The 25,723-nt window shown below is 42.4% G+C and overlaps 1 protein-coding gene across 2 annotated transcripts in view; it reads left to right on the top strand.

The window, feature by feature from the left end:
- Nucleotides 1–639: 639 nt before the first annotated feature.
- Nucleotides 640–25,723, top strand: part of ULK4 (unc-51 like kinase 4) — a 771,869-nt gene continuing 746,785 nt past the window's right edge. For both annotated transcript variants that reach the window (XM_075827083.1, XM_075827084.1), the window contains exons 1-6: nucleotides 640–772; nucleotides 6,621–6,787; nucleotides 15,723–15,822; nucleotides 19,863–20,002; nucleotides 23,472–23,634; nucleotides 24,903–25,004. In XM_075827083.1, the coding sequence (XP_075683198.1) occupies nucleotides 6,650–6,787; nucleotides 15,723–15,822; nucleotides 19,863–20,002; nucleotides 23,472–23,634; nucleotides 24,903–25,004 (643 nt within the window). In that variant the 5' untranslated portion in view covers nucleotides 640–772; nucleotides 6,621–6,649. The remainder of the gene's footprint in view (nucleotides 773–6,620; nucleotides 6,788–15,722; nucleotides 15,823–19,862; nucleotides 20,003–23,471; nucleotides 23,635–24,902; nucleotides 25,005–25,723) is intronic.

Below are 25,723 nucleotides of genomic sequence, written 5' to 3'. Positions count from 1 at the left end.
AGACTGTTCATGTCTTTGACAGTGGGCAAACTTACAAAATCAGCAAGGGATCAAATACTTTATACAAATACAACGGAAAAAAATTAGCCGCGACGCATCTTTGTGATAGTTGAAAATTGGGAGGTATGATTATGCTGCATGCACATTACACATCCACAGCTCTGTTGCATACGCATAACGCATTAGCTCTGCTGCAGATAAATGTTACTTATACAAAGTACTAACACAGTAAAGTTGTAAGTATAATAATACTACACCCCTGCACAGACCACAACTATCCTCTCTGCTTGTGCTTACATTTCACATCTAACTACTACAGCAGCACGGCCTGACTCCTCCCCTGCAAGTGACTGATCACATGGTCGTGACATCATGGAAGGTCCTTTAGCACACTAGAATGTAACAACATCTATCAAGCTTCTAGTTCCATGCATTTTGTTACCAAGGTAACAGACTAACTCAATTCATGCAGAGGGGGGTGTGAAAACTTTATTGTGTGTGCAGGGGGTAATCTCTTTAGAATGCCACTATTATTGTAACTCTTATATCGAATAGAAAAATATATGTGCATGAAAAGAACTACAAGAAGGAATGATGTTCTTACTTTCGGCTATACTTGCCCCCTTGAGTCTTGGACATATTGGTTCAGTCTTTGAACGGTTGGTTTGGGAGCTGCTGCTGTATAGAAGCATGGACTAGGTGGGCATTCCTGATGCATGTGTGACGTCTGGTTAGGAAGTTGTATTGCTGCCAGGTGTTCCGTGGATCACAGGTGTGTTATCTCTCATGCTTCACTAGACTTCTGGGCTTTCTATTTCTTTGTCGTAAATTACATGATAAATGGTTGCTTTCAAGTTCTAAAGACATTAAATGTAGCATTTGGGCTTTGTTCACATTGTATTAGGACTTTGTTTGGTGCATATGTCAAGAAAATGCGCCAAACGCAAAGCCCAGACGTGCTTCTGTATAGCATACAGTGGTATACGTCAGCCGTAGGCCCCCATGTTGAATAGAACTTCGCAGTAAACTTCGATAGCCGACTAGAAAAGCGCAGATATTAAAAAAGATAGTCTTTTGGCATTTGTCAGGTCTTTACTGTCCAGAATATGCGGCCGAGTCGATCCCCTGGTGCATGCGCAGAATGTGCACACCAAACGTTATGTAAACGCAGACTAAGGGTCCGTTCACATTTTGAGGTGGGGTTAGAGTCACAACGAAATGCATTTTTACTGCGGTTTTTTTTTTAAAGCACTTGCGGTAAAAAATGCAACCGCATCGTAACCACAGTAAAACCAGTTTTTTCGATTCAGTTCTAACCGCATTTTAACTGCAACGTGTGAATGCACCCTAAGGCATCTTTTACACGGCAGTGTTTTGGTCAGTAGTTTGCATCAGTATTTCTAAGCTAAAACACTGAAGAGGTACAAATCATTCCATTATGTTTTTCTCTGTGTAGGTTCCACTCCTGGTTTTGGGTTATAAATACTGATTCAATATTCTGCCGTGTGAAAGTGGCCTTACTGCTGTTCAATACGTTTTTCTTATTTGATGTTTAACTTAAGGCTCTTTTACACCGGCCGATAATCGTCCGGTGCAGCGACTGCCGATCAACGAGACACCATTGATATGCGCTCGTCTGCTCCTGTTATACGGAGCTATGGATTGGGACAAGCGGTCGTTACTCCGAACGCTCGTCCCCATACATTATCATGTCGGCAGGGCGTCTCCTTGTTTACACAGGGAGATGTGCTGCCGACAACGATAATATTTTACCAGCAGATGATCTAGAGTTTGCACGTTCATCTGTTGATCGCTGCCCTGTTTACTCAGGGCAATTATCGGCAGCGAGCGTCCTATAAATTCTATAACAGTGTTGTAGTTTTTTTTTGCCATATCTGATGTTTTTTTTCCCCCCTATAGGATTACATTAAAATGGCATGTGATATTGTGTAATTGCATTGTTATGTCATATTGCTAGTCTGTTTTTTCCTGAAAGAAGGTTCCACTCATAGAGCCAGTTCACACTGAGTTTGACGCGGAAACCGCTTCTGAAACCGCGCAAAAAAAACGGCCAAAAATGCCTCCCATTGATTTCAGTGGGAGTTGGAGGTGTTTTTTTCCCGCGAGCGGAAAAACCGTCTCGCAGGAAAAAGCGACATGCCCTATCTTCGAGCGTTTACATCTCTGACAAAAGCGTATTTCGCTGCGTTTTTTGCCTGCGGCGCTCAATGGCCGCGGGCGAAAAACGCCACGTAAATCGGCGTGCAGGCAGAGCAAAATCCGCCTCAAAATTCCAAACGGAATTTTTTTTTTAAAGTTTTTTTTATTAACTTTTTTCTCAAAATACAAATCTATAAAAGTGCAAAATTGCGCACAAAAACATACATAGCATACATAACATACTGACCAACCACACTAGTTGGCAAAAACAATCATCATAGATAAAAATACAGTCACATAGCAAAAGCCAGCATGAAAACGTAACGGATCACAGGTGCATATAAGTGTATTGCAAAGAAAACAGGATCAACATTTGACCGTCATTATTGCCAAAACAGACAAAACAAACAACCAGTCACACTCCATTCACACCTGTCGATCATACAGCAGTGTCCGAAATCTCCATCCATCTAGCCCATATCTTCCCGAATTTGTCATGACACCCTCTGCTAATGTATAACTTCTGATATAATGGTATATACTTGTTTACCAATGTTCTATACTAGGACACACCGTGGCCTTCCATTCCATAATTCTAACCTTCTGCGCACAGAACAAAACAAATCGGAAAAAGATTTTGTCATAATAGCCTTTTACTAAGTCATTCATAATGCCCAAGAGGCACATCTGAGGGGAGAGAACCCGGGGAAACTCAAAGTTATCATGCAGAAACTCTACATCCCTTGACCAGAATAGTGAAATCCTAGGACAGGACCATACACAGTGGAGGTACGTGCCAACATCCGACTGACACCTAAAACGGCTGTCCGACCCAGAGGCCCCAATTCTCTGAAGTCTGACCGGAGTATAGTAAATTCTATGTAGAAACCGCGATTGTATTAAAGTCTCGAGCACTAACTACTGAATCAAAGAAGGAAAGCTCCACTCCTCCTCCGACAAATCGGGGATATCTCTCTTCCACCCCAGGTACTCCTTATCAAAGGGCCGTTTTACAGAGGACCGCAACAGGGCATACGTCTGAGTAAGGGTCTTGGGAAGGTCTGGGGTGCCGAGCAGTTCCTCCAATCCTGAAAACCCCAAAGCTGGCGTGACCGATCCGAACTGAGCCAAGCAGGCATGTCTCAACTGGAGATAATGATAAAAAGCCTTCCTCGAGACCCCAAACCTCTCCTCTAGCTCAGAGAAGGAGACAAACCCACTGTCCACAGAGTATATTTGGCCTACGAATCGAACCCCTACCACAGCCCATATCATTGCTCCCGGCAGGGACACCAGGTGAGGCAGCCATGGATTGTTCCATAACGGAGTCCTAGGGGAAACAGAAGAATCCGCAGTATCTTTTAGTAAGAACTGTGCCTTCTTCCAGGCAGTCGCAATAGTTTTTGATGGTAATGGCGCCTGACACGAAGATTTAAACCTATATAAGAGGTTGGTAAGACTCTCATAGGAAGTCATGAGTGCTCCCGCCAACGCCGTGGCCGCATTACTTAAGTCAATGTCAATCCACCAGTGAGCCAGTACCAGCTGCGAAGCCAAATAATATAAGTAAAGGTTGGGCGCCGCCATCCCCCCCACACTCCTTGAGGCCTGCAGAAGACTGAGACTAAACCGGGGTGTGCCACCTTGCCAGTAAAACCCACGTAGAATCCCATCCAGGTGGCAAAAAAATTGTTTGGGCAAAATAACCGCACAAATATGTAGGAGGTAAAGAAATTTAGGCAGATATATCATTTTAAAAAGGTTTATCCTACCATATAATGAGAGGGTGGAGATTCCTCCTAGTGTTTAGCTGCTTTTCAGTAGAGGCCGCTAAGGGACAGAGATTAAAGAGGCTCTGTCACCAGATTTTGCAACCCCTATCTCCTATTGCAGCAGATCGGCGCTGCAATGTAGATAAGAGTAACGTTTTTTTTTTTTTAAAAACAAGCATTTTTGGCCAAGTTATGACCATTTTTATATTTATGCAAATGAGGCTTTCTAAAGTCCAACTGGGCGTGTTTAAAGTAAAAGTACAACTGGGCGTGTATTGTGTATGTACATCTGGGCGTGTTTACTTCTTTTACTAGTTGGGCGTTGTGACTAGAAGTGTATGATGCTGACGAATCAGCATCATCCACTTCTCTTCGTTAACACCCAGCTTCTGGCAGTGCACAGACACACAGCGTGTTCTCGAGAGATCACGCTGTGACGTCACTTCCCCAGGTCCTGCATCGTGTCGGACGAGCACCAGAGGCTACAGTTGATTCTGCAGCAGCATCAGCGTTTGCAGGTAAGTAGCTACATGGACTTACCTGCAAACGCCGATGCTGCTGCAGAATCAAATGTAGCCTCTGTCGCCTGGTGCCGATGTGTCCTCGCTCGTCCGACACGATGCAGGACCTGGGGCAGGAAGTGAGTGACGTCACAGCGTGATCTCTCGAGAACACGCTGTGTGTCTGTGCACTGCCAGAAGCTGGACGTTGTGAAGAGAAGTGGATGATGCCGATTCGTCAGCATCATACACTCCCATTCACAACGCCCAGCTAGTAAAAGAAGTAAAAACGCCCAGATGTACATACACAATACACGCCCACTTGTACTTTTACTTTAAACACGCCCAGTTGTACGTTAGAAAGCCTCATTTGCATAAATATAAAAATGGTCATAACTTGGCCAAAAATGCTCGTTTTAAAAAAAACAAAAAAACCTTACTCTTATCTACAGTGCAGCGCCGATCTGCTGCAATAGGAGATAGGGGTTGCAAAATCTGGTGACAGAGCCTCTTTAAGTTCATGAAAGCTTAACAAATTAAGGGAAATCCGCACCCCAAGATACGTAAATTGAGACACGACCTGCAACGGGACAGGGAGCCCCCGCCGGGAGCGATATTCCCAAACTGAATTTTGAGGCAGATTTTCTGCCTGCAAAAAACTCATTGTGGACCCAGCCTTAGATCACAGAAAAAAAGTAACATAAAAAGTCGCTGTGGAGCCTTACCTGAGAGCACAGTAGTTTTGCCATTTTGATAATCCACTAAATCAGGGAACCTTTTTTCTGCCAAGGGCCATTCGGATATTTATAACATCATTCGCGGGCCATCCAAAATGATCAAGTTAAAAATTTGCCTCCTATACTTGGTCAAACATGTAATTAACTCACCCCTAATGTGATGGCTGGAACTGCTTCTATTTGAGGCGGTATTCATGATGTTGCTACTGCGTCGGACAGTCTGGAGCGGTCGACTCTTTGGTAAGTTTTGAAAAGAACTCCTCGCAGCAATAAGTTGTACCGACTTAAAGGGGTTTTCCCATCAGGGACATTTATAACATATCCACTGGATATGTCATAAATGTCAGATGGGGGTCCCACCTATCTCTAGAACGTGGTACCACCCTACGATTCAGTTCTATGGGACTTATGGAAACAGCGTAGCTCAGCCAGTTACGCTGTTTTCTTATTTATGGTCGTATTTCACAAGCTTCAGCCACAACGCAAAGATGTAGAACGGGGTTAGGGGGCCCCGTTCTAGAGATAGATGTGAGACCTGCATCTATCTGAAATTTATGACATATTCTGTGGATATATCATAAATGTCCTCGATGGGATAGCCCCTTTAAGTCACCTGACCTCACTTCATTCGTTTTGGATAAGTCCTATGTGTACACTACAGTTCAATTTCTACATTTAGGCCTCAGCTAAGTTTCTAAATTTTATGTTCGGAGGAGGGAAGATGGAGCCAAGTGCTGTCATTCACTACTAGTGAATGAGTCATGCGGCGGTCTGAGTGGGGAAGTCAGTGTGCGCCAGCCAGAGTGGACCAGTCCAGTCACCTGACCTCACGTCAGGTGACTCAGGTCAGATGACTGAACTGGTCGACACACACCGGCCTCCCAGGATCGCCGCCATACTTGGCTCTGTCCGTCCTTCTCCTGCTCCTAAATGTGAGTGAGTAGGGCGGATGGAGCCAAGCAGAGAATAACATGGCTGCAGTGGCACCCAGTGAGGACGGTGCGTGTTATGACGGGAGTGGACCAGTCCAGTCACCTGACCTCGAGTCACTGTCGTGAGGTGAGGTTATTCCGGCCAGGTGACTGGATTGTGCCGGCCCGGGAGTGGACCAGTCCGGTCACCGGACCTCATGTCACTGACAATCACACCGACCTCACTCAGAACACCGCCATACTTGGCTCCGTCTTTGCTCCTCCTGCTCCTAAAATGTGAGCGAGTAGGGCGGACGGAGCCAAGTAGCGAATGATGCGTCGGAGTGAGGTCCGGCCAGAACAAATGATCTCGCGGGCTGGGCGTTCCCCCACCTCTGCAGTAAATGTATCTAACCACCGTATATATAAATTTAGCTTGTGTTACAATAATATCTGTCATATCTTTAGTTCACTGCTTACAGGAAATGTTCTCGTAGTTATAGCCAAATATGATCTGTATTTTGGTTTAATGTTTTTCAGGTTCTAAGCCCAGTGTTAATAGTAATAGAATGGAGAACTACATCCTATATGAAGAAGTTGGGAAGGGGAGCAAGTCTGTTGTGTACAAAGGTAGAAGAAAGGGCACTATCAACTTTGTGGCCATTCTCTGTATAGACAAAAGTAAAAGAGCAGAGATTACAAACTGGGTAAGTGTGTGTAGTGATGGAGTATCTTATATAAAACCATAGGAACTGGAAATTGTCACGGTTAAGGCAACTGTGAAATTCGTTCTCTTCTAAGGTGTCTCTTTTTATTATTTACTTATAAAAGTCCCATGTAAAATGCCCAGACTTAAGGCCTCATGCACACGACCGTATTTTTTCCCACCCGTAAATACTGGCGTAAATACGGGTCCGGTGTCACACGTATTCCACCCGTTTTGCACCAGTATTTACGAGCACGTTTTTGGCGGCAAAATAGCACTGCACTAATCGGCAGCCCCTTCTCTCTATCAGTGCAGGATAGAGAGAAGGGACAGCCTTTTCTGTAATAAAAGTTAAAGAAATTCATACTTACCCGGCCGTTGTCTTGGTGACGCGTCCCTCTCTTCACATCCAGCCCGACATCCCTGGATGACGCGGCAGTCCATGTGACCGCTGCAGCCTGTGATTGACCTGTGATTGGCTGCAGCGGTCACATGGCCTGAAACGTCATCCAGGACGTCGGGCCGGATGTCGAGAGGGACGCGTCACCAAGGCAACGGGCGGGAGACCGGACTGGAGGACGCAGGAAGTTGTCGGTAAGTATGAAAGTCTTTTATTTTTATTTTTTACAGGTTTATACTGATCGGTAGTCACTGTCCAGGGTGCTGAAAGAGTTACTGCCGATCAGTTAACTCTTTCAGCTCCCTGGACAGTGACTATTTACTGACGTCGCTTAGCAACGCTGCCGTAATGACGGGTGCACACATGTAGCCACCCGTCATTACGAGAGCTCCATAGACTTCTATGGACTGTCCGTGCCGTTATTACGGCCTGAAATAGGACATGTTCTATCTTTTTCAACGGCACGGGCACCTTCCCGTGAGAAAACGGGAAGGCACCCGTCGCCAATAGAAGTCTATGAGCCCGTTATTACGGGTCGTAATTACGACCCGTAATAACGGGAGTTTTTACGGTCGTGTGCATGAGGCCTAAGGCTGGATTCACACGAGCGTGTGCTTTTTTTGCGCACGCAAAAAACGCGGCGTTTTGCCTGCGCAAAAGGCACTTAACAGCTCCGTGTGTCAGCCCTGTATGATGCGCAGCTCCGTGCTTTTCTCGCAGCCGCCATCATTATGACACTCCATTTGGATGTTTGTAAACAGAAAAGCACGTGGTGTTTTCTGTTTTCATTCATCCTTTTCACTGCTGTTGCGCGAATCACGCTTGTCCCACGGAACGCAGAAAGAACGGACATGTCGTGACTTTTACGCAGCGGACTCGCACTGCGTAAAAATCACGCAACTGTCTGCAAAGCCCCATAGACTAATATAGGTCCGTGCGACGCGCGTGAAAATCACGCGTGTTGCACGGACGTGTAGCACCTTGGTCTGAATAAGCCCTAAAGCTGACCGGACACATTAGGTCAAAGTTGGTATATATTTTCCCATAAACACTCTCGAATCAGCTGATCATGCATGAAATCCAACGTGGCCGATCCTTCTTCCTTAACCCCTTAATGACCAGGCCATTTTGCACGTTAATGACCAAGGATTATTTCTTGTTTTTTCACGGTCGCATTCCAAGAGTCGTAACTTTTTTTTTTTTCCGTCGACATAGCCGTATGAGGGCTTGTTTTTTGCGGGACGAGTTGTATTTTGTATTTGCACCATGTTTAGATGCTTATAATATATTGATTAACTTTATTTTAGGAGAGAATTGAAAATAAGCAGCGATTCCAGCATTAATTTTCACATTATAAATTTACACCGTTTACTATGCAGCGTAAATAACATGTTAACTTTATTCTATGGGTCGGCACTATTACGGGGATACCAAATATGTAAAGGTTTTATATGTTTTTCCTACGTTTGCACAATAAAAAGCCTTTTAGAAAAAAATTACTTGTTTTTGCATCGCCGCATTCCAAGAGCCGTAACGTTTTTATTTTTCCGTCGATGTGACCATATGTGGGCTTGATTTTTGCGGGACAATGTGTAGTTTTCATTAGTACTATTTTGGGGTACCTAGGACTTATAGATTAACTTTTATTTTATTTTTTATGGGGGGAATGGGGGAAAAGAGAGAATTTTGCCGTTGTTTTTTGCGTTTTCTTTGGACGCCGTTCATCCGGCCGTTTAATTAATGCGTTCATTTTATTGGTCAAGTTGTTACGATCGCTGGGATACCATATATGTGTATGTGTGATTTGTTTTGACAGTTTTACTAAATAAAACCACTTTTTGGGCCAAAAAAGTAGTTTTATTTGACTTTGACTGTAATTTATATTTTTATTTTCTTCACAAACTTTATTTAACTGATTGTCATTTTTTTTTTAAAGTCCCATCAGGACACTTCACCATGCGATCTCCTGATCGCATATATAATGCTTTGGTATACTTAGTATACCGAAGCATTATTGCCTGTCAGTGTAAAACTGACAGGCAACCTATTAGGTCATGCCTCCGACATCGCCTAAGAGGCAGATGCTGAAGGCAGACCTGGGGGTCTTTGTTAGACCCCCGGCTGTCATGGAATCCCGACGGCGACCCGCGATTTGTTTGCGGGGGCGCCGATCGGGTGACAGAGGGAGCTCCCTCCCTCTGTCAAACACATTAAATGCCGCTGTCACTATTGACAGCGGCATTTAATGGGTTAAACTGCCGGAATCGGAGCGCGCTTCGATTCCGGCAGTTGCCAGGCTGTGTATAACAGCCGTGCTCCTGCCGCTGATCGCGTGGGTACAGTCTCAGTACCCGCGCCATCACAGGACTGATATATCCGTCCTCCTGCGCGAACTAGCAGCTGCTGAGGACGGATATATCCGTCCTTCGGCGTTAAGGAGTTAATATCGGGCTGGCTCCATATACAATAGATCTTGAACCGTTTCTGATAAAGTTGACAGGTTTAGATAACTTAATTCTAATAAGTGGGTAGCCTGACAGTCCTCTGATGGCAGTTAAAGTTGTCCCTCCCCCTCCATACACTTTAAATTGTCTTCTTTCTCCAAAATTAACAACTTTAACCCCTTCACGACCACCCCACGTAGATTAACGGGCTGCAGCACTGGTCCTTGTGCCTTCAGCCCGTTAATCTACGTGTGCTCCTAACAGAGCGCACAGGCAATCCCCGCAGCCCGGCATCTCCCAGGACAGACTACTACTAGCAACCTTAGTACTAGGAGAAAACATTGGGTCGGGTCACAGAGTTGATCCCCGCCGATTAACCCCTTAAATGCGGCGGTCAATAGTGACCGCTGGTTTTAAGTTGTTATAACATCGGCACCCTGCTACGTGATTGTGGGGGCCAATGGTTGTTATGGCAACCGGAAGCCTAACAAAAGCCTTCCGTCCGCCATCTATGGAAGGCGATTATGTCCTGCCAGTGGCAGGACCTAATATGCCTCCTGTCAGTGTGAAACACATAAGTATTGCAGGGGATTATAACAACGATCCAACAATTGGATCTTCAAGTCCCTAGTGGGACTAAAAAAAAAAAAGTTATAAAAGTAAAGAAGTAAAATTTCAAAATAATAAAATTAAAAATCGCCCTTTTCCCCTTATAAAGTCCTTTTATTATTAGAAAAAAATAAACTATGCATAATTGGTATTGCTGCATCCATAACGGCCTGAACTATAAAAATATAATGTAACTTAGCCCGCGTGGTGACCGCCATAAAAAAAACGATACCAGAGTCGCTATTTTTTGTCACTTCAGCTACCAAAAAATTTAATAAATAGGGATCAAAAAGTCGCATGTACCAATAAAAACTACAGTTTGTTCCACAAAAAACAAGCCCTCACAAAGCTTTCTTGATGAAAAAAATATAGCGACACAAAAACGAAATAATTCTTTTAAAACTGTGATTTTATTGGGCAAACACTGTAAAACATAATAAAAACTATATACATATGGTATCATCGTAATAGCATTGACCCGCAGAATAAATTAAATGTCATTTATAGCGCATGGTGAAGGACGTAAAAAAAAAAGAATAAAAAACAATAGAAGTTTTCACGGCCTAATTACACTAAATTCAGCAAAAACCTATGGGGTTAAAATGCTCAAGACCCCTTGATAAATTCCTTGACGGGTGTAGTTTGTCAAATGGTGTCCTTTTGTGGGTTTGTTGTCTGTTTTGGCCCCACAGGACCTCTTCAAACCTGACATGGTGCCTAAAATATATTCTAATAAAAAGGAGGGCCAAAAATGCTCTAGGTGCTTCTGAGGCCTGTGCTTCCGTCCATTAGCACACTAGGGTCACATGTGAGATATTTCTAAAAACTGCAGAATCTGGGCAATAAATATTGAGTTGCGTTTCTCTGGTAAAACCTTTTGCGTTACAGAAAAAAATAGATTACAATGGATTTTCTGCCAAAAAAAAGAAATATGTGAATTTCCCCTCTACATTGCTTTAATTCCTGTGAAACACCTAAAGGGTTAAGAAACTTTCTAAATGCAGTTTTGAGGGGTGCAGTTTTTAAAATTGGGTGACTTATGGGGGTTTCTAATATATAAGGCTCTTAACCCGTTAGTGACCGGCCCATCGTGTTTCTACGTCGGTCACTAACGGGCCTTATTCCGATGCCATAGACTTTTTACGTCGCGGCATCGGAATAAGTTTACAGAGCAGGGAACTGTCAGATCTCCCTGCTCTCAGCTGCTAGAGGCAGCTGAGGGCTGGGAGCGTCCCTGCTCTGCCGTGTGAGATCTATATTAGTATCGATCTCACACGTTTAACCCCTCAGATGCGGTGCTCAATAGCGAGCACCGCATCGGAGTAGTTTTGGAGAGAGGGAGGGAGCTCCCTCTCTCTCCCACCGACACCCGGCGATACGATCGCCGAGTGTCTGTGTCTGTAATGGCAGCCGGGGGTCTAATAAAGGCCCCCAGGCTGCCTGGAGTGAATGCCTGCTAGATCATGCCGCAGGCATGACCTAGCAGATGCCTGTCCGTGTTAAACGGACAGGCAGTAATACACTGCAATACAAAAGTATTGCAGTGTATTATAATAGCGATCGGAGAATCGCATATTATAGTCCTCTAATGGGACTAGTAAAAAAGTTTAATAAAGTTAATTTTAAAAAAAATGTGAAAAAAAATGAAAAACCCAGCTTTTCCCCTTACAAACTGCTTTACTATTAAAAAAACAAAATAAAGTTAAAAAGTTACACATATTTGGTATCGCCGCGTCCGTAACGACCCCCGACTATAAATCTATTACATTATTTAACCCGCACGGTGAACGCCGTAAAAAAAATAATAAACTATGGAAAAATTGCTGTTTTCTGTGAATACTGACTTTAAAAAAATGTAATAAAAAGTGATCAAAAAGTCGCATCTACTCCAAAATGGTACCAATAAAAACTACAAGTCGTCCCGCAAAAAAAAAGCCCTCATACGACCGCATCGGCGAAAAAATAAAAACGTTACGGCTCTTCAAATATGGAGACACAAAAACAAATAATTTTGAAAAAAAAGCGTTTTTACTGTGTAAAAGTAGTAAAACATACAAAAACTATACAAATTTGGTATCGTTGCAATCGTAACAACCCGCTGAATAAATTTATTGTGTTATTTATACCACACGGTAAACGGCGTAGATTTAGGACGCAAAAGAGCGGCGAAATGTCAGATTTTTTTCTATTTCCCCCCCCAAAAAAGTTAATAAAAGTTAATCAATAAATAATATGTACCTAAAAATGGTGCTATTAAAAAGTGCAACTTGTCCCGCAAAAAACAAGACCTTATACAGCTATGTCGACGCAAAAATAAAAAGGTTATAACTCTTGGAATGCGACGATTGAAAAACGTGAAAAATAGCTTGGTCATTAAGGTCCAAAATAGGCCGGTCATTAAGGGGTTAAAGCCACTTCAGAACTGAACTGGTACCTATAAAAATAGGTTTTGGAAATTTTCTTGAAAATTGAGAAATTGCTGCTAAAGTTCTAAGCCTTGTAACGTCCTAGAAAAAAAAAAGGTAGTTCGAAAATAAGGTAGACATATGGGGGATGTTAATTAGTAACTATTTTGTGTGGTATTGCCATCTGTTTTAGAAGCAGATACATTTAAATTTAGAAAAATGCAAATTTTTTCAAATTTTCTCTAAAGTTTGGTGTTTTTCACAAACAAATATTGAATTTATTGATCAAATTTTTCCACTAACATAAAGTACAATATTTCACGATAAAACATTCTCAGAATCACTTGGCTAGGGAAAAGCATTCCGGAGTGATTACCACATAAAGTGACACATGTCAGATTTGAAAAAAATCGGCTGCGTCCACAAGGCCAAAACAGGCTCAATGAAGGGGTTAACCAATGTATATGGTCAACTTAACAGAGCTCTTGGGTTGCATTAATACTTCTGTATGACGGTGTATTTCTTGCCAAAAAGTGAGTTGGATCTCGTTAAAACGAAGGCTTCCCTGCTTTCTTTTGAGATGTTGGGCAACAGGGCTGCAGTAGGTGACATTGCTGGATCTCCAAATAACTGCAAAGACCAGCTAGGATGCTCCCTATACGCATATTTATGACCGCACCAGCACTTCACTAACCAAAGACAGAGAAAGTCGACCAGGCTTGTTCGCATTGCCGTTATGCCCTTCCATTGGGGGTTCTGTTGAGTTACCCATGACAGTAAGAATAGTGCAGCATTCAGTGCCGTCTTTGCCATTAAGCAATGGAAACCCCAACTGACCTCATTATAAGTCAATGTGGTCTATCGGGTGCCATTTGGATTCTGTATGAACGGAAGCCATAGCGCAGATGTGTACAGAGTCTAAGGAGGACAAACAGCAGGAAGTTAGTCTTTGTGACCGATTCAGTTTAGAATTTGTTAAAACTGCTAATGTTTTACTGCCGTTTAAGGTGGATCTGTCATCAGACTATACTGTCCTATGTAATGGGGCTCTCCTATTAGCCCAAACGGCATAAAAAAATATTGTGCCATTTGGCTTATAGTAGTCATTACTTAGGCCTCATGCACACGACCGTAGTGGTGTGCACGGCCGTGATTCTCGGTTCGACCGCGGGCCGTGAACATGGCCGCGTCCATTATTTTCTATGAGCCTGGAACGCAGAACGCGGCCGTTGTAAGACATGACCGTTCTTTCTGCAGTCCAGGCTCCTGGTCCATTCACGGACCGTGGAAACCGCGGGAGTGTGCATGGGCCCATACAAATGAATGGGGTCGCGATTGTCTCGTGGATTTTCGGGGGAATTGCGGCCGCAGAAGCACGTTCGTGTGCATGGGGCCTTATACTTGTTAGTCCGTTGCATTCATGGGCGGAGCGCACCCCTTCTTCCTCCAGCCCCTCAGTTTTTGATGGGAGGCTTTTTTTTTTTTTGCGTACACATCAGCCAATCATCAACAAATCACACATTAATGGCCTATCATTAGGCTAGGATTCCACAGGGTGATTTGATTAGTTTTTATTGTGGTTTTGTAGCATTTTTAAAGTGCTTTTGTAATTGGTACGAAAAAACGTTGTAAAAACCGCATGCCTTTTACCGGCTATTACCATGGTCTTGCGATGTAGTTCTATTACATGTGAAGCACGTGGTTACAAAACTGCAATGCAAATGCAGTAAAAACACAGCGTGGAATCCCAGCCTTAGGCCTCAGGCACACGGCCGTGCCCATGATTGCGGGCACGGCCAGACCTGTCCTATCCTTTGCAGCGGCTTTCTAAGTAAATATACAGGAAGGTGTCCGTGGTCAATAGAAATAAATGGGTCCATAATTGCGGATGAATTCAAATTTTTTTTTTTCTCCCATAAAACCTATCTAGACCAATGGTAAAAACAGGAACTTGCAGCGATTTGAACAGCCTATACCAAAAATCATTAATCCTACATTAGGAATTAAAAATCAAATAGTTTAAGGCCGGATTTACACGTAAAGAAAATTATGCCGATTTTCCACAGCGTTTCTGAGGCGTTACGTCACCCCTTCAATTTGAAAGGGGTAAAATCCACAGCGAACATCCAGAACAGAATAATAATGTTGCGGATTTGAAAATCTGCAGCATGCTCCGATTTCCGCCCGGAAACTTTCCAGCAGGATGTGGATGAGATTTGTTAAAATCTCATTACATGGTTGGGACTGTAATCCGCTGTGGACTTTCTGCACTGAAATTCCACAGCATATCTGTCCCGTGTGAATACAGTAGAGTTGGTTTGCACACTACAAAACCGTGGGGCCCCTTCCTATAGTTAGAGGCAAGTGAGGTACAGATTGACCCTATAGAAGTCTAGGGGCGCTGTATTATAGATCTGTAATACAGTTGCATGAATGACGCTTTCGTTTTCCCTTAAAGACTACATACACCTTCGAAAGTTTTATATATATTTTTTTTTTATTAAAATGTCAGTCAGTGTGTTTGGTGCAACATTAAAATTTTAGTTTTTTATTAAAAAATAATTTTTACTTTTTGAGATACAGCTGCCCTGTATTATGTACACAGAGCAGCTGTATCGTTCGCTAAGACCTGAATCCATCTCTGACACGCAGGATCTGTCTGTAATCTATCACATCTAAGTTATAAACTTAGATGTGATGTATAACAGGTGGATCCTGCGTGTCACGGAAACAGGATACAGAGCAGGTGTATCTCAAAAAGTAAAAATAATTTTTTAGAAAAACGCATTTGAAAGTTGCACCAAACACACGGACTGACATTTTTATTTAAAAAAAAAAAATAAAAATAAAATTCCTGTCAAAGATTTACATAGCCTCGTTTTTTTTGCAGCCTACAGACCTAGATTGTAAGCTCTTACTACTTCCGTCTTCAATTGTTCACTGTTGATTATTTTGTTTTATAATGTTTGTCATATTTTAGTGTATATTACTTCTGGGGAGTATGTTGTCGCTACAGATGAGGGATAGTTTGTTATAAATAATATAGATCTAAGTAATGTACTTATGTTTTTATTTTAGGTCCGCTTAACGCACCACATCAAGCACAAGAATGTGGCTTGTTTTTATGAGTGGTACGAGACTAGTAACCATCTGTGGCTTGTTGTTGAGCTTTGTACAGGTAAGAGCAAGTTTTGTCCCCTGATCCTACAGACCTTTACTAACGATCATTACAATGTAATTCCATTGCACTTTATTTCTACATTAGTTACTGTCCGGGTTATTAATATTGTATTGCTTTTCTGATATTTCTTTTGTCTCATTTGGTGTCGTTCCCAGAATGAACTCTTGTGAATTCAAAGGGAAATAATGAAATTAGATTTGAAGTGCTTGGAGAGGGGGGCAGAATTGCTGGCAGAGTTTGATCTCTTGATCGTTTTTAGCTCCAAGTATTTACTGTAAATTGAAAACAAAATCGTTTTTTTGTCCGTGAAAGCAGATCATGGTTGTCTTATTTAAGAGAACTTTTCACCTGCTCATACATGTGCAGCATGTAATTGACACTGGTGCACAAACCTTATCTCACTTTAAATATTTTTAGATATTGGTTCTATTATATTTGGCAGACGAATGTAAATAACCCCCTGAACTGTCAATGGGGCGTGCAAATGGCATGGGGGCGTGATAGTATCGCTGTGACACTGTCCAATCAGCTACCGACAGTGTCATAGCGGTTTGTGCTGTGTGATCTCCGTCACGAGATCACACAGTCTTTTCTTCACTTTCTGACAAGAGCTGGAGAGAGGAGAGCGCGCACAACTCCGCTAACTCCACGGAACAGAGCAGGAGAAGAAGAATGTGAATTATTCTGTTCCGTGGCGGCGGGAGTATCATCGGAAGCGGCGTCGGAGCTGTATGCGCACGCACATTCTCTCACTTTTCAGCTCACGTCAGACATGGGCGACAAGACTGTGTGATCTTGCGAGAGGGTCCGAGTGTCGGCCGATTAAAAACTAGTGGGTTAGTGCCGCACTGCCCCCTGTGGGTTAGTGCCGCACTGCCCCCTGTGGGTTAGTGCCGCACTGCCCCCTGTGGGTTAGTGCCGCACTGCCCCCTGTGGGTTAGTGCCGCACTGCCCCCTGTGGGTTAGTGCCGCACTGCCCCCTGTGGGTTAGTGCCGCACTGCCCCCTGTGGGTTAGTGCCGCACTGCCCCCTGTGGGTTAGTGCCGCACTGCCCCCTGTGGGTTAGTGCCACACAGCACCCCCTCCATAGATGGCACCTCCCCTACCTGTCTGTAGATAGCACCACCGTTCCAGGAGAAGTCCCTGACTTCACTGTCCATATATAGACAGTGAAGTCAGGCACTTCTCCTGGAGCGGAACACCGGCCACAGGGTCGTGGATTCCGCTTCAGAAGTGCCTGATGTCACTGTCAGTGAAGTCAGGGACTTCTCCTCCTCGAGCGGAAACACCGGCCACAGGGTCGGGGATTCTGCTTCAGAAGTGCCTGACGTCACTGTGACGTCAGGCACTTCTGAAGCGAAATCCCCGACCCTTTGGCCGGTGTTTCCGCTCGAGGAGAAGTCCCTGACTTCACTGTGTCCATATATAGACACAGTGACGTCAAGCACTTCTGAAGCGGAATCCCCAATCCCCGGCCACAGCGTTGTCGAAACTGTGGCCGGGGATTGGGGATTCTGCTCCTACAGGGAGCAAACCAATACCATCCTCCTCACATTCACTTCGCACTGTGAAGAGGAGAAGGAGACAGAGTGATTGAAGACACAGCCGTTACTCGGGACACATTCCAGTGATGGCCGTATATTACCCGGCCCCATAGACTTCTATGGGAGGCGGGCGGCCGGGAGAACGGCCGAAAATAGGGCTTGTCCCATTTTTTGACAGCCGGGTTTCCCGGGCCGTCAAAAAATCGGTCGTGTGAATAGTCCCATTAGGGGTCTATTGTTCCTACTTCAGCCGTCTGACGGCCGTTTTATCAACGGCCGTCACACGGCCGGGAAACCCTGTCGTGTGATTCAGGTCTAAGGCCTTAGTCTTCCTTGCTATGGAGACTATAGATAAATATTTACCCGTTTTATTATGGGAAAATGAGTCTACTATCTGCTCCTGTCTGAGAGGAACCGTTTGTTACAAAGGTGGGGGCAGTTTGACTCTTAGGCTATGTTCACACGGAGTATTTTGGAGGAGGAATATCTGCACGCCGATTTTCGCACCGTTTTTCGCCCGCGGCCATTGAGCGCCGCGGGCATAAAACACAGTGAAATACGCTTTCTCTGCCTCCCATTGAAGTCAATGGGAGGTCAGAGGCGTAAACGCCCGAATATAGGGCATGTCGCTTCTTTTTCCCGCGAGGCAGTTTTACTGCTCGCAGGAAAAAGACGCCGACGCCTCCCATTGAAATCAATGGGAGGCGTTTTCGGGCCGTTTTTTCCGAGTTTTGCGACGCGGTTTCCACGTCAAACTCGGCAAAATACTCTGTGTGAACATAGCCTTAGCCTTGATGATGTGGTATATTTTGGGAAATCATGGTTTTACATTTAAAAAATCTTCTATGCCTATGATTGGTTCAGGAGAAACCTATCTTTATTGTATTCTATTTGCTAAATCAGAGACAATGTCACATTGTCTACGATTGGCTGAAATCAAGCTACTCCCTGTTTTGCAAGATTTTATTGTAATTGTTTTGATCAATAAAGTCAGACAAGTATTTTTGGGTATACAAAGCATTGTCTCTTGCTTCTCTCCGATATATTGATATGACTTATGGGTTTGGATCTGGATAAGTTTCCTTAGTGAGTGTCAGTTGATACACTCGTCTAAAACTTCAGCCTAATATATATTTTGGCCATGATTGCGTCAACAATGGTATCTCAGCAGTTTTTTCATAAACTTTTAAATTGGTCAGTTGAAACTTTTTTTTTTTTTTTTTCTTACCCATAAATGCTGGTTTTAGCTTTTTATTTACCGTGCTTTATCTAAGGCTAGTGCTACACGACAAATTTGGCCGCCACACAGGTCACCCGGCCATAGATTACTTTGTCGCTGTGCCTGCTTTGCACGTAATGAAAGTCAATGTGGCCGTGTTGTGAATCACAGTTTGCTGCGATTGCAACACAATAATCTCAAAAAATCCATCAGGTTCGGATTTCTTGCGACAGCTGCTACAAGCTGTGGGTTGTATTGTGGCCACATTGACTTTCATTATCTGCAATGCAGGCAGGGCGACAGTGGTCTTTGGCCGCACTACCTGTGTTGCAGCCAAAAGTGCTGTTTCCCTAGCTTAAAACCCGTTTCAGCTCTACGTCATAGCACCTTGGGGAAACGTATTCATTTAAATAGGACATCACTGTGGTTTTGCGAGGGTATACATGCCATGTACGCAACTGGGGTACCTGTTATTAGGCCAAGTGAAAGGTGAGCCATAGCACTGTTAGAGTAATTCAAAGGTTAGGTGATAGCATTTGTCTATCAAATCCGTTCACCCTGTGTTCCTAATTCTAATGGACGACGGCTGTCGGAGAGCAAGACATAGACACACAGTGGTTGGCTTGATGTGGAGTCTCTAAGGATATTCCCTCAGCCACCTTTTATTGTATAGTAAAATGGGAGTACATTTTAGAGCATCATTTGACACATCTATTATTAAACATCAGTTGGGCATTGATCACCAATCACAGTATGGAATAACAACTTAAAAGATAAGCAAAGTATGCATACATTACTAGTATGATGCACCCAGATGTGTAACTGACCCCCCTCCTTTAGGAACCAGCCAAAACTAGTTGTTACTACTTTTGTGTCTGGGCTAACAAAGCTGAACTTTTTTAATGACCCTTTTACCACATGGAGTACAATAGAAACCCTTCTCTACTATAACAGCACAAATTAGCCTCCTTCCCCTACCCTTTTGGCAGTGTGAACCCACACAGGGCTCCCCGTCTCCACAGGCCCCACAATATTACAAATATGCCCATGTGTCACGCTGCCCTCTCTCCAAGTGAGGGGCAAGAAGGAGCCAGTACAATGGACGCAGCCATGTGAAGGCTTGGGCATAACACAGAAGGATTCTGATTTCCCACTTTGGTTATACTATGGGTTCCCTCATATTTTCTATTTTTTTATTACGTTGTTTTTACAATCTTGAATGCAAATCTGTCCCTATTTACCCTGTATATAAAGCATATTGAAATACATTGCAGGAGGTTCACTTGAAACAGTCATTGGTCAGGATGAGCACTTGCCTGAAGACACCATTCGAGAATTTGCTATTGACATAATTTCTGGCCTCCACTATATCCATGAACTTGGAATACTTTTCTGTGATCTGACCCCTCGAAAGGTAAGTTTGCTAATTGTAGATTTTATGGACAGATAGAAGTCTTTGTCTTATCGTCATGTGTTATGCTGTAAGATAATTTCCTGTTTTTCAGTTTATAGGAATGACAACCAATGTGGCCATCACTACATTTTTCACAGTATCTCAAGCCCCAAATCTGCCTAGTTATATTGCAATATAGGAAAGGACAATGTCAAGAAAGATTCTCCTGTCTGCAGTCTGATAAAGCTATTATAGCTGCTGCATTGGTTGCTACCCAGCTTTCATGTTAAGCAGACAAACCCTACCAATTTATATTGTACCACTCTTCTTAACAGACACCGTGCTTTATATTTATTAGTGTGTGTGTGTGTCTGTATATATATATATATATATATATATATATATATATATATATATATATATATAGGTCTATTACGTTTTTATTTTTGTATTCTTTTTGAAATTAGGCTAGTTATTGCACAATTTATCATTATTGCAATAAATACTCTTATTGCAATTTCTAGCTCAGTATAATTTATTTCTTGTTTTTTTTTTTTCATTTCGTCCAAATCTATCCTGAAGTGTTCTTTCAAAATGTTTAAATTGTATGCTAATATCTTGCTTCAATGCTGAGATATGATCACTTGAGGTGATGGGCCTAAAAGACTGAGGCTGCCATACTGGGAGATTTGATGTGTCCTTCTGGTTCATGTCAGGTACAATGTTGTCATGGAGAACTTGTGGGAATTCAAACCACCATCTATACCAATATGAAATGATGCAGACAATAGTTGTGATTTTTTTTTTTATTTTTATAAATGAATACATGAAACATTCTATATAGGGTTAGAGGCATCTTCTTTTTTTTTTTTTTTTTTTTTTTTTTTTTCCCAATAGTTTTTTGTTGTTGTTGAAAAGATAGCAGCTATATGGTCGTAGGAAACAAACGCAATCCGGTATACATCTAGGTTTTGGTACTAGGCATATTGTACAATTAACAGTTGCTGGTCCTTAAATCTAGACAAAATAGTCTTTGTACTACTATCCAAAATCCTGTAACCGTATTATGGTAAGGTAAGTAAAAGAATAACATGTGTCAATTATCACGAGGCATAGGGTCTCCTGTCTAGAATAATCTGTTCATTGTAGATTAAATTACTAACTAAATTGTCGAATAGGAAAGTTTCTTTTATGTGTATGATATAAGTGGTGACTGAGACCAAACGCGACAAACCTTTTTGAATTTGTTAGGACATTTTCTTTGAATAAAGACGGCCTGTTCTTGTGGTATAATAGAGTTTACCCCGTTTTTTTCCACATAGTCCAATTTGGAGGTCTCCTGTCCATGCTTCTTAATGCGATGGCTTTCCTTGCCATGAACAATGTCTCTCGCCAATAGAATTTGGATATGCTGGTTCCACTGTTCTCTATGTAAAATTCTTAATAGGCAGATTTTAGGGTCTAGAGTTACTGGTACTGATAATACTTCTGATAATGATTCCACCAGCCCCTTCTAAAACGATTGCAGGACAGAGCAGTCCCGAATCATATGCCAATGTGGTGGAGCATCAAGGGCATTCTGTAGCCATCCTACCCATTCGATGAAGGCAGATAGGTGTAAGATTGCATTGGTGGACAATGTAGAGTTCAATTAAGTTATTGTTTACTGTCGGTGAAATGTATAAATGTGAATCCAGGAGGTCATTGTAAGTATCAACGGAAATTGGGAATTTCCGTTTGTCCTAAGCAGGACTGGAAGACCTAGAGGCCTTCGATTGAATGAAGTGTGAATAGATCACGGAGGCCATCTCATGAGGAGCCTGTGATCTGATTTCAATGAGAGATAAAGATGAGAGAGGGAGTCTACGGTCAGGAAACATAATATTGAGTGTGGCAAAATGAAAGATATTTGTAGGAGTGAGAGCAGGGTTTTTTTCGATTTTTGGCTTGAACTTGGTCAAAAGAGAAAATCGGGTTGTTCTTATGGACATTAAGTGCAATCACAACCAATTCATAAAGAGGCGTTTTCTTCACCTTTTTAGAAGCCTGTAGGTACCCTTTCATGTCACACTCTCTGTAAATGTACCTCCATCACTAAAAAAAGTTAAATAGTAACTGAAGAGGGGGAGAAAGGGGATGCAGCTGCAGTTCCTCTGCCTGAGCTCCTGTTTTGAGACTCATGCCGTGAGAGGGGAGGGAGATTAACAGGTGAGAGGCAGCTGATTAGTCAAATCACAAGCACAGCTCTGACATCACACCAGGAAGCCCCACCCCCTCCCGCTCAGCACTGCTCTAAAGAAAAAATATATTTACAAAAACGGTGGAAAGAGAAGAAAAAGATGCAAAATCTCAAAAGTGGACATAGCAGTTTTACATCTAACATCTACAGCTGCCTAAATATTTTTTTGTAACAATATGTACGCTTTAATAATTTTGTTCACTTTTATCTAATATCTGTCCACTGTTGTTTACCAGTGGACACAAGCTTTATTCTAGCAGGACTGCTCTTCTCTATTGAGGGGGATACAGTATATATTAGGAAAGTGCAGTAAACATGCAAATTTAGGACATCCAAAGGTGAAACTACACTTCAAATTCATAGCGTTGGTTCAATTGAACAACAGCTGGAATATATATTTTTTTCAATACTGGCACTGTGCTTGGGAACAGACATCCAGATTATCCCAGAGGGTCTGCTGTAATAAAATCTTAGCTTACACGCAGTAAGGTCTTTGAGAAGTCCATGTACAAATCTTCTTCTTTAGTTCTTTCTGAGAATGGGAAATATTACTCTGCATGTTTTCTCTTTCAATTGCATTGAACTAAAGATACGTTATGTTTTTCACAATTATTTGTACTGTTTAATAAGCCGCTACCTGTTTTGAAAATGCTTATCAAATAGAATATTAGGGGGTTATTGAAGCATTCCCACCCTATCCACCATACCTTTTTGTTCATGCGCATGGTTCCCAGAGGTAGACGAATGGCAGGATGTATCTGCCGTACAAACCCTTATTGCAGTCCGTGTGATTATGTGCTGCCCCCATGTGCGACGGTCTGTAATATCGCATGTGCTGCAGTATGCTCCAGAATTTTTGGGATCCATGCAACACTCTAATCGACTTGTGATATTACAGTCTATGCCAAAACGATCAGATTTGTAGGATGTCAAACTGAATTCATAAATTAAGCCGACCTACTCTTTTGTTAGTGTAACGCTGGCCTTTGAGAATTCTGCTTATAAAACCTCAATACAGAGATGTAGTGTTGTATTTGGTATTCCCACCATCTTAAATACACGGGCCATCCCAACATGTAAACACTGATTATTGATTTTATGTGAAGCCAAATATATTCTAAAATAGCGCACGTATGTATGTGCATATGTTTGTAAAGCTAGAACAGTCCCTTTTATGTCTATGACCGGCTTTTGACTTCTATTGCATTATTATTATTTAATATATATATTTTTTTATATATCTGTTTAAAGATTCTCCTGGATGGACCAGGCACCTTAAAGTTAACAAACTTCAGCTTTTCAAAGGCTGAAGGTGAAAACTTAGAAGAATTTTTTGCTATGGTTGGATCAGAGGATTATGCAGGTGAAACTGAGGAATCTACACCACGGAGAAACCTGAGGAATCGCATTAAAGGTAGATGAAAGGCATTTGATTTTGTCTTTATTAAAGATTAATGTAATATCACAAATTGGATAAAGTTCTGTTCTTCTTGCAAATTTGTAGCTGGTCAAGAATGAAGTTGTAACTTGAAAAAATTGACTAACTTATGCAAGTTCATCATAGGTTAATTTTAGAGTCCGTAAGGGCTCATTCAGACTAACGTGATTCTCGTTGCAACAACGCACAGCACGCTACCCCATTGATTTCAATGGCGCTATTCACAAATGCGTAAGTTTTCACACAGTGAGTGTCCGTTGTGTGAAACTCACTGCATGTCCTATATTGGTGCATATCCACGCACCTAGTCGCCCATTGAAGTCAATGGGTGCGTGAAAACCACGGACGGCACGCGGATGCACATCCATGTACAGTCTGCATTTTACGCATCAATTACATTGGAAAAAAAAAATGTGCTTGCGAGTGCGTGGAAAACACATGCCACTCACAAAGCACACTGATGCATAACGCACACGGACAGATTTACGCACGTTTTTTACACGCGTAAATCTGTCACGCTCGATGTGAATGTAGCCTAAGTGGCAGAGACAACAAATATTGGACACTATTGATCATATTATAGTTATACAAAGTAAGAAAAACCTTGAAAGCAAAGATTGCAAACCCGCATTACTCCGTATATAAAAACACGAAACAAAAAGTCAATTCGATTTGTGGTGCAATAAATGCGATCTATGTTGCTGATGACACCAAGAAAATCTCTGCCCCCATTCTCACTTCTTTACTTCCTCGTTTGACTTTTTTTGCAAAAAATTGCAGACCTTGTGCATGATGTGATTTTAAAAGAAGGCCCACTGGGGATTCATTGTTTCCTATTTAACAGCAAACATCTGCCCACTTTGTATTTGTCTTACAAAAATTGTCCCAACCCTGCAAAAAACCCAAAATAATTCTCAAAAGACATTGATTGGACGTTGCTAGTATATGCTATTAATGCCTGATACTTATGACCGTGGTGCTTCTGTGATACTATGACATCCGTTCATACGCAGGGACTAAGGTATCCCTATTCTACTTTGGGTTCCAAGTGCTAGACAGCCACATGGGGAGGGCTACGCATAGCTACATGGAACTACTGGGTGCCAAAACACCACTTAAAGAAACATGATCCGATCTTACTTGCCTCTTTAGAACATAGTTAACCCCTAATGGGAATTTTCTAGCACCGTTGTCTGTATGTTGTATTGAAATGTACCCAATATGTGATAAATATCTTGTTCTAGGATCTCCAGTTTATGCTGCCCCCGAATTAATCAAGGGAGCAGATTTCTCCATATCAAGCGATCTTTGGTCTTTTGGGTGTGTCTTATATGAAATGTTCAGTGGTAGGTAATACTCATACTGTATTTTCATGTGTCTTGAGCTTTTCAGATTCCAAACTGTTCCTAAAAAAAAAAACTGTTAAAAAATAAAATAAAAAAAAATTATATATATATTCTTCTTATCTGCCTGCAACACCAAAAATATTTCCCCAGTGTTATAGCCATAGAGCCTAATTCAGTTTTTGCACTGCTGTCATTCAAATAGAAGCATATATATGCTTTCTTGGGCTCCAGGGCAACATAGGGTGGTGCACAAGTCATGGTATAAAAACCGGCATTACCGCAACTCGCATGACCTCCGTGTTTGTCTATGGGGAGTAAATTTGTGTGACAATCTAAAAACGTACAACATGTGTGGAATTTTTTGCAATTGTAGCAAGTCGCCACCCTCGTAGCATGAGTTGCGATAATGCTGATATCTTGCTGTATTGCCGTGGAGCCCCAGCCTTAAAGTTTCCTTCCTATTTTAATGGGCCAGCACCATTCTATCTTACACATTTACGCGTTTGCTGCAAGGAAATTCAAATGTATGGCCGAACATGTAATACGTGGACTGCTTGAGTACGCCAGAGTGAGAGCAGCTCTCTGTTAGTAGCACGCCACTCTGACTCACCCCTGCTTGGGATCCCCCCACCTCCCCAATGATGTATTCACTTTGTCGAATGTCGACCAAAGACTAAGATCTATGAATTTTGAGTTGCTGGATGTAGTCCTTGCCAATA

This window comes from Rhinoderma darwinii, chromosome 5 (assembly GCF_050947455.1).
Source record: "Rhinoderma darwinii isolate aRhiDar2 chromosome 5, aRhiDar2.hap1, whole genome shotgun sequence".
NCBI classification, from domain to species: domain Eukaryota; kingdom Metazoa; phylum Chordata; class Amphibia; order Anura; family Rhinodermatidae; genus Rhinoderma; species Rhinoderma darwinii.
The sequence above is the reverse complement of the archived record's forward strand: the minus strand, read 5'-3'. Positions and strand labels throughout refer to the sequence as shown.